We start from the raw sequence: 13,754 nt of genomic DNA, 5'->3' as shown, positions 1-13,754 counted from the left end.
CTTGCCCCTGCCACTTCCATCATGTCTTCTCCTTAACTTTGTCTTCTTGTATTCCTACTAGAGTCCAAAAAACAAAATTTTGTGTGCCCCCCATTATTCTCTTGTTTGGATCCATGTGCAGGAGTCTATTTCAACCCATCCTCCCCTTGGGGCCTCCCATTGGCCACCTCCACTCCTCTCTCACTGTCCCTTTGCATACTCATACAGCAACTAATTGACAAAATGCAGCTAATTAATAGACTTAGATATATTAAAAATAGTACCTGATATCGCATTGGAAATGGATAAGCATGCCCAAGAACTTATAACAGTAATCCCAATCCCCTGTTAGTGTAAGGCCACTTCCCAACCTTCTGAGAATGCCAATCTAGTGGCAGAGAAGGCTGCATCAGAATCTATGATCGATAGGGAGTCCGCAGATTACATGGAAACCATGTCTTCAGTCAACTAAGTGGTCAAGCACGCACAGACACACACGTCCAGTAATTTGATGGAGCTGCAGAACTTGATGTTTCATTTTGGAAGTATTTGGAGCTCTCTGAGCCATTGGATGACAAGGGATCTACAGTGGAGACAGACCACAAAACTGAGAAGACACAAAAAAAAACAGAAAGACCACAATCGTGTCTGCATGGTGTTCTTGAAAACTGAATTCAATTTTGTATGGCATAAGTTGGCAGCCTTCGCGCATGCAACCTTATCAGATGAGCTCCGAAGCATTCACATCCACTTCCCTCATTCCAGAATGCCTAATACTTGTAAATTTAGTTCAGTATATTTGTCAGAGAAGCGAAACTCCATACGGTGTCTTTTAGTTTTCAGTATTTTTCGGATTAGCAAATAGCAATCGAAGCTGTGATCTGATCTCAACAGAAACAACCAAGATTTGGTTTGCCACAATGAGAGGGTTTACATTACATGAACAGAGGAATATTAGACTGGAACAAACATAAGCACAAAGAGACAAGATATAATCTAAATTCGAAGGGTGTCTATAATACGTCGCTAGTAAAGGAAAAGCCACTGAGATATACATACAGATGGATATACCTCCTCTCATTTTCATGCCCATCACAAGAATGCAAACGCAACACTTTCATCGACTCTGACACTTCTGGCATGGCATGAGAATATATGTAGAGCCAAGAAACGCATGCTAGCTAGCTGGTCACACAAGGCCACTTAAGATTCATGAGCTTGCCAGTAAATCTTGATGTTAGATTTGAACCAGACTGGATGATCTTATTTATTGGGATCAACGTACGTTAGAGATAGCTCTTTTTAAAGACCAATTCTAAGTAGATAGAATGTCTTGATCATGCTCTTAATTAATCAATCCTTTCGATCCTCTGTAGATCAGCTTTCAATATACCTCACAAGTCAATTATGTTTTTCTTTTTTCTGATAAGAAAGATAAAGGGACTTTACTTCATGTATATTAGTATCCATCTACAACAGCAATACAGACTTGACTAGGAAAGTTTTAAGGAATGCTAAAAGGGAAAATATATATAACATAAAGCAACAGTTAAAACATGAAAAGAGACAGAAAAAACAATCATCACGTATCATATTGTGATATATATTATTGTGGAATAAAATATATAGTAATAAAAATAAATACAATTTGGTTTACTTGACTGACATGGCATGATCGACATTATATCTTAATTTGACCTATTCAATGGATTGCTCAGTTCATTTGTATGGCTAACTCAATCAATTCGCTCACCTAATTACCCAATCAATTTAACCAACCTAGTTTAACTGGTTTGATTGGCTCAGTTCATGCATGCTGATGTTGTGGCTTGATGCACCCATGTAGAGTGAATATATTGATCGAATTAATCAATTTTGTGATACACATTGTCACTCGTTTTCCTGGTTATCATTTTGTGTATGGCTGGAGGCATCCCTAACAGACAGACCACTGTTTGGCAACTCTTCCCACACTAAGATTTCTGACACACCAAATCACAGCAACTCAACTGCCCTTCTCAATAAATAGCTGGTGTCGTTAATTGCAGGACACAATGTGCCCCACCCGTGTAGCCACAGTAGAAGCACAAACTAACCAATGCACCAAAAATCATAGACCACCTGAACACCGAAATTAAGTAATCTTTCTGCTTTGCTTTGCTCGCTCCAAGTAATTCACAGGGCAATTATGAGGGGAAAGCAGTTGCTCATGATCGAACTTAGACATCACCGTACGTAGAGTGGAAGGCGAAGTTCGATAACAATATTATGCACATCTCTGATACTGATACAATGTGCATATACGATCTGATCATGATACAATGTGCTAGCTCCCGGTTCAGTGTCGTCGCTGTCCTTTGACTGATCTTCTTTCGAACTTGGAGGCTTCCAAAGTATGATTAAGCTGCCTGATTAAACAACTGCAATTTTTCCACAAGAGGGCTGTAGCCACAGTTGAGTGATCTTGAAACTGTCTGAGAAAGAGGCTGAAGGAGCAGTGAAGGATGGGGTTAACGTCGTGGATCGGAGGATGGAGTTTCCCGTGGGCTAGCACTGCTGGGTTTTGGATGGAGCAGGTTCACGTGAAACAGGGACGTGCCGTTGTCTTCTTCGGGTGTTAGCTTCTGATTGCAAGTTGTTGTTGTTGTTATCAGCGACGAGAGAAGTGGTGCTGGCCTGGGAGTTGGGTGCTGGGGTTGTTATCAATTCAACCCCATGCCATGCGCGCGTGTCTCCGTCTTCTTCGATGCTTGCTTCGTTGGGAACGCGACGGATCGAGGTTTTTGTCGTCGCCATTAATGTCGCCTTGGCTGTGTCGGTGGTGTTACCTTCTGCTTCGCTATGAAACAAAGGAGGACAACTCAAACTCAGTATGGTCCAAGTAGTTTAATTTGGACAAAACCAATAAAAACGATCGTCATTTATCTCAATTCAACTTTTTACAAAATTCATCAAAGTTATAGATATTTCTCAATTCATGGAATTTTGCTAAGAACATAAACCTAGCTAATTTCCATATCAATTAATTAGCCTCTTAAATTAGCACCAGTAGAACAGATTGAATGAGATGGCTTAGCTCAAATTGCAGTTCCTTTCTCGCTTTCCTGCTTGTTCCATTCGTAACAGATTGAATGAGATGCATTGCTACATCCTCTGAGTCGTCACATTCTTTTGGACCCAGCCTGCTTAGCAGATTTTCAATTATCGCTTCATCAAATTTACACCTTGTTAGCAAAATTTTCAGCTTCTCTTCCTCATTCTCATTCCACGGAACAACTTCACTGTACTGTAAACAAGCTCTGATGCCTCTGTCAAACTTAATTGTACGTAGAAGATACCTGAGTTAACAAGAAAGGAAACATTTCAATTCTAAGAATCAAGCAAATAACAAGCAACAATAAAACAAAACTAAACCATGTCTAAATTAAAAAGATTAAACTAACAGAACAACCAACTTAGTTCTGTCGTCACTAACATTAAATGCTCTATGGCTTGATTGAAGTGTTTTTTATGAATTTTGTAGAAGAAACTGATTAATTTGAACATTAGGTTCCATCCAGGTTAACAACTTTTATACAGTTTTTTTAGCAGATAATGAGGAATCACTGATATATTGAGGTATTCATAAAAACTTCAAATCTCTTGGGATTGCTATCGACTGCGATTATTCTTGAAGCCCAAGAAATTCTGGCACCTTCAGCACTTAACAAGTTTTAGTAGAAGCAATATGCATGAGTATGCAATTTGAATTTTAACTAATTGATTAAACGAACATAAAGCCAAATAAAGAGGAACTCATCGAGAGGCCAACAGCATCTAACCCGAAAACAGCCACAGTTGATACTTTAGGTGGTTTAGCAACATTGACAGTGGCACCAAAGCCTGTAATTAATTAATAGATGAAAGTTGGTCAAATTAGTCGAGTTTTTCACCTAGTTTATCTGCAATACAATGAGATGTATGTGCTCGCGTTTAATGGTCTCAGAAGTATAGAAGCCACAGGTAAGAACACACTTTGTCAGAGGAGTCAAGGGGTAATTGATCTCGGTAACAAAGTGAACGACAGTGTATTCGCTGAACATGGATGTTCCAAGGAAATGGTACATGTGTTGACCGTCGGCAAGCATCACTCCCCTATCTGTATTTATCCTCACGAAACTGCACATGTTGCTGTCTATAGATAATTAAGCAGTACAGTGCCACAGTCCTTGCGCTCTCGTGGGATGACAAGGAGTACATGGTCTCCCACACTCTTTACGATTCTAATCCTACAGAATTATGAACTTGAATAAGTAAGTTTGAACTGCAAAAACTCAAGATTTGCTGATTAGAAAGAATGCATGCCAGAACAAACATGGATAATGCAGTGAAGAATCTACTTCTCTATAGTGATATGCTTAATACTTTGAATTCAAAGTTGCTTATATATAATTTGCAGCTGGAAAAGGGGAAAGCGGTGGGTGTGTCATATGTCTGTGCTGGGAATTAATTGGAATTTGACAAGTTTAAGTTGGTAGATTTTGATTACGAATATGCTTATGTGAGCCTAGCTACTGAGTTTGTCTATTAATTATACATATCCAATAAGCAATGTAATTAACAAAAAACTAAAAAGGTCCAATTGTTAAAGAACCGTACGTAAGTGGATGTTCATAGGTGGCCGACATATATACCAAACTCTATTCTGAGTCTAAAGGAGTTGATAGATTATTTACTAGGAATCATTGGAATGGCTCAAAATTCAAATGTAGCAAGAAATCACATCTGTGCCTTGTCTTCTTTTTCTAGGTTGTTCATGAATTGAGATTAATCCCATGGTATAGCAACGGTTATCTTCTTTCTTGTTCCTCCTCAGAGTTCCCACCCCTGAATCAAAGACATTTACCTAACTAACACAAAGACTATATATGGTGTATATATGTAGAACGTTATATCGCTATTGAAATGTTGGATTCAAAATTTTATAATTACTTGATACATGATGTAAAAACACATCAGCGATTCATTCAACCTACTCATATCAGCTGATCCAATTACGAGGATGATATGATCAGAACGAGCAAATAATATATAGAGGAAGTTGGTGGTTTTGGACATGGAATGGAAGGAGGTGGTAGCTAGGGCATGTATATATGTAGAAGTACCAACAAGCCTTGTAAGGCATGGACCCAATCAAATTAGCCCGTGCAATTTCAGAAATGTGAATCCTACGAGCGAGAGCCCTCCACAGAGATCGTAATAGTTATATTTATAAAGAATGGTCTTGTCTTGTTGGATCAGACATTGCTACCCCTACATTTATAAAGAATGGAGTTTGCATACTGATTCAATATATATTAGAGAGTGTTTACAGTTGAACAAGCTTTCACATGAAGAATTTCTTCATACGCGAAAGAAATTAATATCCGCCGCCCAAGCAAGTGAAATACACGGCACAGTAAAATTCATCAAACATGTATATAGTTATTATTATTGCAACAAGTTCATTTTGGTAACACAGTAAATATTAATCCCAATAACGCCTGTATAATCTGAAAGGCGAGCTAATAATTTCTTCGATGTCAAAAGGAGCTACTACAGCTGCAGGTGGTAGATATGGAGGTCGGAGGACTAGAGAGACAGAGAGGGTTCGATCTGAGTGTGTCGACGTGGCACATCAATTAATTTAGTTGCATGATTGGTCTGTGACTGCATGTCACTGGCTGTCCGGCAATCAATGCTGTTCAATTCCATACGTTGCATGCACTGTCATTTTGTTATTACTCCGTGCCTTGGAAATGATGCTTTTGTGATGAAATTGCACGTTACATTTTGATGAGTTGTATTCTAATGATATTATCTCTGTCCTTTAATCCACTTTATAGATATTTCTCTTCAATTTTGCCCCTTTTTTAAATCTCATCTAATATATATTTGATCGACGCTAATTACTCAATTATCAATGCGATTGATCAGTATACAAGCGTTCCCTTTACAGGATCATTTTGACTGTTCTAAGTTAATTTATAAGAGTATACCTAGGAGCTAATGAATACCAGAAAAGGTAGAATGAATTGTGAAAAAAAATGCATGATAGAGAGTTGTGTATATTAGATTAATGCTAATATATAAAATTAATTTATAAAACGATGCAAGTGCTGCTCTAATTATATGGTTATATAATCAAGTAAGTCAAAGGTAAGGAGCTTCCTCATCGTTAATTCAAACGCCCAAAGTCAACTAATATTTATATAAGAAAAGTAAATATTTGCTACATTAGATCATAATGGATGCTAATTAGCTAATTAAGAACACAAAATAATAGCATAGCATTGGCTGGACCAAATTAAGTAAATGGCAAAATTAAGTAGCCATTCATGCTCTCATATAGATATAGATATAGATATATTCACCCTCTAAATTAATCATATCACATACTCAATTACACCTTCATTAAGAAAAACACCTCCATTAATAAAAATTAGTGCATTATTAGATGGCCGCCAAACCCTTGCAGTCTCCCCATGGCTCCGGACGAGGAGGATGAGGAAGAAGACGAAGAAGAGGAGAGACCGACGACGACCGCGAATTGCGCTGGAAGCGGCACAGGCGGAGGGTTCGACTGAAGGCAGTGGAGCTGTCGCTTGAGGAACTTGACGTAGCGGATGGCCTCGTCCAACATGGAGGCGGTGTCCATCTTGGTACCGCCGGGGACAAGGCGCTGCAGGATGCGGATCCGCTCGCTGATTCGCTCCCGCCGGTGACGCGCCGCTACGCTCTGCGGGTCGTCGCTGATCCGCACGTTGCGCCGCCGCGGCTTCGCCACCGCGGCCGGGTCGATGTCCACCGGTTGCATAGCCGCCACCCGGTACATCATCTCCTTCATCGCTCCCAACTCTTCCTCTTCTTCCTCGTCCTCCTCTTCCTCCTTCTCCTCTTCTCCTTCATAATGCTCCGTCTCCACGTAGCCATGGGAAAGTTGGTGGTGATATGGATGCTGAAATAATAGATCATGATCCCAAAGCGCCGTCGTCGCCTGGTTCTTCCCCGTGCTCATGATCTCAGGATGATGATGACGATCCCAGAAATTGTGGGTGACGTTGTCCATAAATTTGAGCAAGCTAAGAGAAACAATCACAGAGTATGGGCAAGCAGAGTAAGAAGCAGAGTCGAGTTAGAGTATGTGCGCAATGGAAGAACAGAGTAAGAGTTTAAATAAACAGCTTCAAGAGATCGGCGCATGGAATATATGATGAGGTGACGACGTAGGATGACGGGGTAAAACAATACTTGTTTTAATTATTAATATATAATAAAAAATATGTTTTTGACTTTTATTTAATTAGTTTAGTGAATTGAGTATGGCGAGGGGAATAGAATATGAATATGGAATAATAATTGATGTTAGTGTGCGAGCTAGTTCAAATGATGAGAGTGTACAGGCTGTGCTAGCTCCTCGTGAATGATTGCAGGCTTTTACACATCTCTAGAGAGATCAGTCTCTGGATCTCTCTTTATTTCATGTGTGTATGCATGACGAATGCTGCTGGGCAGCGAATATTATTGCTATCTCATCTAACCGATCGACCGACCATAGCGTTAAAGTTGCGATTGAAAGTGAAAGTTTCTAGGATCGATCTTTAAGAGATTTATCAAATCAAATTCAAATTAGTTAAATAAAAAAGCTCTAATCATCGTGGAGATGGAGATGAGGTTTGAAGTTTTTAGTTCAAGAACAACAATAAAATTTCAAATATGTTTTTTTCCCTGAAATTAATCACAATAGTGCGTAGAAGTCAATAATTAACTAACAATGAAGTTTAAGATTTATATATAGATTTTTTATGTATTTAATGTGGAGAATTATTTTAAAAAATCATTTAGGACTGAACATACCCAAAAAATAAAGTTATAGAAGAAATGAGGCACTCTGATCACTCTTATAATTAATAATTCTACTGAACAATCATTATTAATTAGCTCTTCATAATTAATTAGATGATTGTGTCTTCTCTTATAGACTATACATAATATTTAAATTAACAAACAGTAATATTATTAAGATCGTCGGAATCCAGGAAACAATTAGTAGAATATATATATATACACACACACGAATTTGGCATGCGAAAACCTAACCTTATCATAATTCATAAGCATACAGGACCAGCTGATCCTGGAACATGACAGTGATTACACACGCATGGATAACGTTTTTTAATATGAGCAAGTTGTCTGGGACCTTTTCTTCACTTTATATCTTTTAAAAATATTTTTTTGTCACGTAATTAAATTGAATTAAGGAAGATAAGCAAGCAGCAAATTAATCTAAAATAAATAAACAATATAAGAAGGACCGTGTCCACTCTATCATTCATATGATTCACGAGCAAACTTGCACGTGAAAATAAAATTTCGTTGCTATACTCTTGTTCTGCGTAATATATAAATATATATATAGCCTTCTGTGCCAAGTTCGTCAAAGGAGCTTACAGCTACCAGGCTAGCACACTTTATTGCCCATGCATGCACGAACAGGGACAAATATGATATAGATGAGAACAGTTATGTACGCTCATGTCTTCCACTTTTCTAGGGTTTCACCTTGTTGAGCTAAGAAACGTTTCGAGGTAAAAAATGGCATGCAGCTTCTCTTTACTTTCTGTTCGTCTTTGAAATGAGAGGGAAAAATGGGCACAGAAAAGAAGGGCTTTGTAGTACGATTGGTGGCACTGAATTAAATGTTACCCTCTAATATTGATTGTGTACCTTTCAGACTACCAAAATGTGTGTTGAGCAAGATTAGATCACTCAAGGAAATGAACAGGGATGGGCAAAAAATCAATCAAAGAACACTTTTAGTTTTTCTTTTTCATTTCAATCGATTTAGTTATATATTTTGTCCGTCAATTTCAAACTATATTTGATCGCACAAAAATAAATAAATAAATAAATAAAGGAAAAAGTTGGGCCTTAATCCTTCTGAACTTGGGCCTCATTTGGGCCTAAATATTAAGATAGATGAGGTTTATTTAAAAAGCTATATTGTTAATGGATAAATCCTTATTTTGTCTATTTCTAAATGTAATTAACATAAGGTAGCACTTCAAATTATCTAATTATAACTCAAATTCAATCCTGTTAAAAAATATAATCAAATTTATAATTTATCACACAAAATTTATTAAAATGATTAATTCAATGATCTCCTTATTTAAACCAATTTAACAGAAGTAATCGATATTTAAAGGAATAAATTTCTAAATTAACTGAACTTTTAATTTCAACCGGTTAATTCGATTTAACTGACTTTTTATTCACCACTAGTCGAAACTTATGCACGCGACAACGATTTTACACAGCGCTGAAGCAAATGACGCTATCACAAAGCAAATGACGTCTACACTCTTCTGCAAAAGGTGGAAATCCGCCATCTTAGCGGTCCCACACGATCGGCCCACAACTATTTGTGAGGAGGTAAATCGAGAAACTGCAATTGGTCACGACGCAAGAGTGTATTGCCTGACTTCGTCGGGATTCGAACCCTTGCCCTCTTCTATAAATCTGCTGCGTCGTAACCAACTCAGCTATGCCTCGGGGGCAGCGACCTCTACACTCACAGCGTGGGAAGAAGGAGAAAAAAATGGTACTAGTGCAATCGGCGTTGATGTATGAGCGAAGATTTGTCTTCATCTTTTTTTCGATTCCTTTTCGTTGTTGGTCTTAATGATACTTATTAAATAAGAAACACACATATTACTTTAGTAGTAATAAGCGAAGATTCAACACATCTAAATGAAAATGGACTTACTTACTACATTTAAAACAATTCAAACTATTAAATATAATAGCAAAGCTTATCAATGAAAAAATATAGTGCAAATAAGACAAGAATGTATTGTAATACATCATTAGGTTAATATTACAATATACTTTCAAAATTTAAATACCTCATAATATTATTAAACAAATTAAAATCTCCAAATTAAATACATATGGTTTATGTCACTAATCATAAAATTTGCTTCCCTTTTGAAAAAATTCATAATTGTAATGATCAATGTCATTTATTCATATTTTTTTTAATTAGCATTTTGTAAGTACTATAAATAAATAATTATTGTAAATATGACATTTAATTATTCTAGTTTAGTCACAAATTATCTTAATTAATATAAAATCAAACATATATGTTATAATTTTTAACTAAATTCATAAATTACAATAAATCATTACATTATATATATATATATTTATTTATTATGTCATGCATTAATAATGTACCAATTTCAAATTAATTATTTCTTCAATAGGAATAAAATCGATTTTCACTTTCCTTCCTTTCCTTTAACTTATATTTTAATTTAAATTATGATTTGTTGCTATTCAAATTTGAAAATATTTTCGTTGTTATTTGTTTGTATCCTAGTTGCTATTCAAATTTGAAAATATTTTCGTTGTTAATATTTCCAAATTATTATTTGTTTGTATCGTAATGCTGTATATATTTTACTCATATGATATACTTTTTAAATTTCTTCTTTGGTTCCTTCTTAGCCTTATCGTCTCAATTTAATTTTATTTCACCATCAGCGAATATTAATAAAAGCATGAAGTTATTATAAGAAATAGTCAAAATCTAGCAATATTTTTATTTATAAGTTATAGAAAATAAGATGTATTAATCTAAATTATAGATGGATAAAATACAAAAACAGATAAACGGTAGGGGGAAAAAATGAACTACTTTTTTAAAAAAAATCTATATTAATGATTTCAAATTGTATAATTAGATTCTTAGAGATCGACTCCTCTTAATTACGAAGGCTAGTCGATCGTGAACATAATAATCAAAGATATAATACAAAATTAAGTGGCAAATATGAAATATGTTTGCTTAAGATTCCAGGTTCGAGTTTTGCAACAAATAGAAACAATACAAATAAAAGGACGTCGGGGCAAGGTCATGGTCGACCGGTCAAATTTCAACAATACAAATAAAAGAGGTTGGAGCAAGGTCAGTCGGGTCATTGAGGTTGACTTTGAAATGTATATTAACTTCCACAATTGACTTTTAGGGAAACATTCGTGGCTCCCTGTACTGTGTTTATAACCTGCTCATTCGATCTCCATGTAAGAAAAACCTATCAGAATTAGTAAATCTTATTAATTCTTTCTCATTTGTGGCTAAAGATTGGGGAAAAAAATTAAAAATTTTGGGTGAGGAAAGTAGTAGAGTTTATCAATCTAATAAATATTGTGTTTTTTTGTCAAAATTCTAATAAATATTCTGAATTTTGATGATTATAATATTATATGAAAAAATAATTCCACGTTCAGACAGACATGCCAAATTTAGAGACAGGGAACCTCTATAATTAAATAACATCAACTTGTTTGCCTCCATGAACTAAGGGAGAAACAACACTTGTTAATTCTGAGCAAAAGACTAGCTTGTCTGTTTATAATGGTAAACGTGAATATACCACCACAAATGGACATCACAATCCCTGCAACCGACTCTTTTTTGTTTGTTTTTAAAAGATCTCCATTCTTTAGATGAACAGAGTGTCAACTTTTTTCCATAAGTTTGAGATGAAACCATAACTTTGTGAGGGAGAGAGAGAAAAAAAACAAAATTTTCTTTACTTCAGCATTCCCTTGTTCTCCATGGTTTCCCTTCTTACGCTTCTCTTTCACCTCCTCTCCACGGCCATGGCCGCCGACACTCATCTCGGCCACAAGGACCACGCCATTCGCCAGGCCTGCGCCGCCACCCGCTTCCCGGACCTCTGCGTCTCTGCCTTGTCCTCCGCGGCGCCTTCGATCTCACCACGTCCTAAGGCCTCCGAGCTTCTCCTCGCCTCCATCTCCCAAGCGGCGGCCGGCGTTAATTCCGCCCGAGCCAGCGCACAGGCCATCCTCGACTCCTCAACCAACGTCAACCGCTCCACCGCCGCCCGCAATTGCCTCGAGATCCTCCGCCTATCCGGCTACCGCCTACAAGCGGCCTCGGATTTGTACGCCGCCGGGAAAATCGCCGATGTGCACGCCTACACTGCAGCCGCGCAGATCTACCAGTACGGGTGCATGTCCGGCCTCAACAAGGTCAACGACACCCGACAGGTGGTCGAAGCGGCGGCCTTCCTCTCCGGCGTGGTCAATATGACGAGTTACGCCACCGCCATGGTGGCCGCGCTTCGGCGTTACGGCAGTAACATGTCGCGATGGGGCCCGCCGCAGACCGAGCGCGACGGGTACTGGCCGGAGGCCGCCGCGGGGAGCGCAGGAGTGCGAAAGAAGTTCCCGCTCCGGTCTGCGCCTGCCAACGCGACGGTGTGTAAGGGCGGCGGCTGCGGCGGGTATGCAACGGTTCAGGCGGCGGTGGATGCGGCGCCGGAGAAGTCGGCGGCACCGTTCGTGATTCATATTAAGGAAGGGGTGTACAAGGAGACGGTGAGGGTACCGTTGGAGAAGACGAACTTGGTGTTCGTTGGCGACGGGATGGGCAAAACGGTCATCACAGGCAATCTCAGCGCCGACATGGTCGGCCTTTCCACTTACAACACCGCCACCGTCGGTGAGTTCGGATCTTATTAAATGTGTCAATTATTTTCCGAAAAGTCGGTGCTCCTGTCTCTAATTTTAAAATATCTTTATTAGATTTAAATTTAAATTATATATAATATTATTATATTATCCCTTTTTTTTCTCCTATTATTAAAATTATTATTATTTTATTTCAGTTTATCCTTTTCTTCAAAAAAAAAAAAACAATACTAATGAAATTGTGATTTGGGTCCCACTCTGCCAAATCTTTCCTGGAATCTACTGCAATCCCCAGTTATGCATGTCGTGTTCACACCTGGACAGGTGTCAACGGCGACGGTTTCATGGCGCGGGACCTAACGATGGCGAACACCGCCGGTCCTGACGCCCACCAGGCGGTGGCGTTCCGCTCCGACAGCGACAGCTGCGTTCTGGAGTCGGTGGAGTTCATCGGCCACCAGGACACGCTGTACGCGCTATCTCTCCGCCAGTTCTACAACGCCTGCCGCATTGCCGGCACTGTCGACTTCATCTTCGGCAACTCTGCCGCCGTGTTCCGAAGCTGCGAGATCGTGGTGCTCCCACGGCAGCTCCATCCTGAGCAGGGGGACGTCAATACCGTGACCGCCCACGGCCGAACCGACCCGGCCCATCCCACGGGATTCGTTCTGGAGCGGTGCACAGTCAACGGCAGCAACGAGTACCTAGCGCTGTACCGGTCCAATCCGGCGGCGCACAGGACGTACCTGGGGAGGCCGTGGAAGGAGTACTCGAGGACGGTGTGGATCCAGTGCGCCTTTTCGGAGATCGTGCGGCCCGAGGGGTGGCTGCCGTGGAGCGGCGATTTGGGGCTGCAGACTCTGTTCTACGGGGAGTTCGGGAGCACGGGGCCGGGGGCGAATGCGACGGCGAGGGTAACATGGAGCAAACGCATTTCCAAGAAGCATTTGGGGATCTACACGGTAGAAAACTTCTTGCAGGCTGATCAGTGGTGATGGAGTCGATGGTTAATTAATTCTCACATGTCCAGGAAAGAAAAAATTGAATTTTCAGCTAGGAAATTGACGCTGTTGTTGTTCAGCTTACGATCCACAGAGGTCATTTAATTCGATCTCCTACCACCTGTTTGCTTTGATGGCCTTTTGATTTCACCGTCTTTGGGATCATCAAGTGTATAGCTGGAAGAAATATGGTTGCTAGATCATACTTAATTCTTCTTAATTTCTTTTCCCCTCTTGAAGAAATTT

At 39.1% G+C, this 13,754-nt stretch overlaps 2 protein-coding genes across 2 annotated transcripts; one reads left to right on the top strand and one right to left on the bottom strand.

Annotated features, from left to right (window-relative positions):
- Nucleotides 1-6,439: 6,439 nt before the first annotated feature.
- Nucleotides 6,440-7,066, bottom strand: LOC141837756 (uncharacterized). The gene has a single exon (XM_074725130.1). It carries the CDS (start codon nt 7,064-7,066, stop codon nt 6,440-6,442), a length of 627 nt encoding a protein of 208 aa, XP_074581231.1.
- Nucleotides 7,067-10,924: 3,858 nt separating this feature from the next.
- Nucleotides 10,925-13,502, top strand: LOC141837520 (putative pectinesterase/pectinesterase inhibitor 51). The gene is made up of 3 exons (XM_074724900.1): nt 10,925-10,975; nt 11,575-12,538; nt 12,832-13,502. Exons 1-3 carry the CDS (start codon nt 10,925-10,927, stop codon nt 13,500-13,502), a joined length of 1,686 nt encoding a protein of 561 aa, XP_074581001.1.
- The last annotated feature ends 252 nt before the right edge of the window (nt 13,503-13,754 follow it).

Source organism: Curcuma longa, chromosome 11, assembly GCF_044706935.1.
Source record: "Curcuma longa cultivar G26 ecotype Majalengka, Jawa Barat chromosome 11, ITB_CL_G26_1.1, whole genome shotgun sequence".
In the NCBI taxonomy this organism is placed as follows: domain Eukaryota; kingdom Viridiplantae; phylum Streptophyta; class Magnoliopsida; order Zingiberales; family Zingiberaceae; genus Curcuma; species Curcuma longa.
This window is presented reverse-complemented; position numbering and strand designations above follow the sequence as displayed.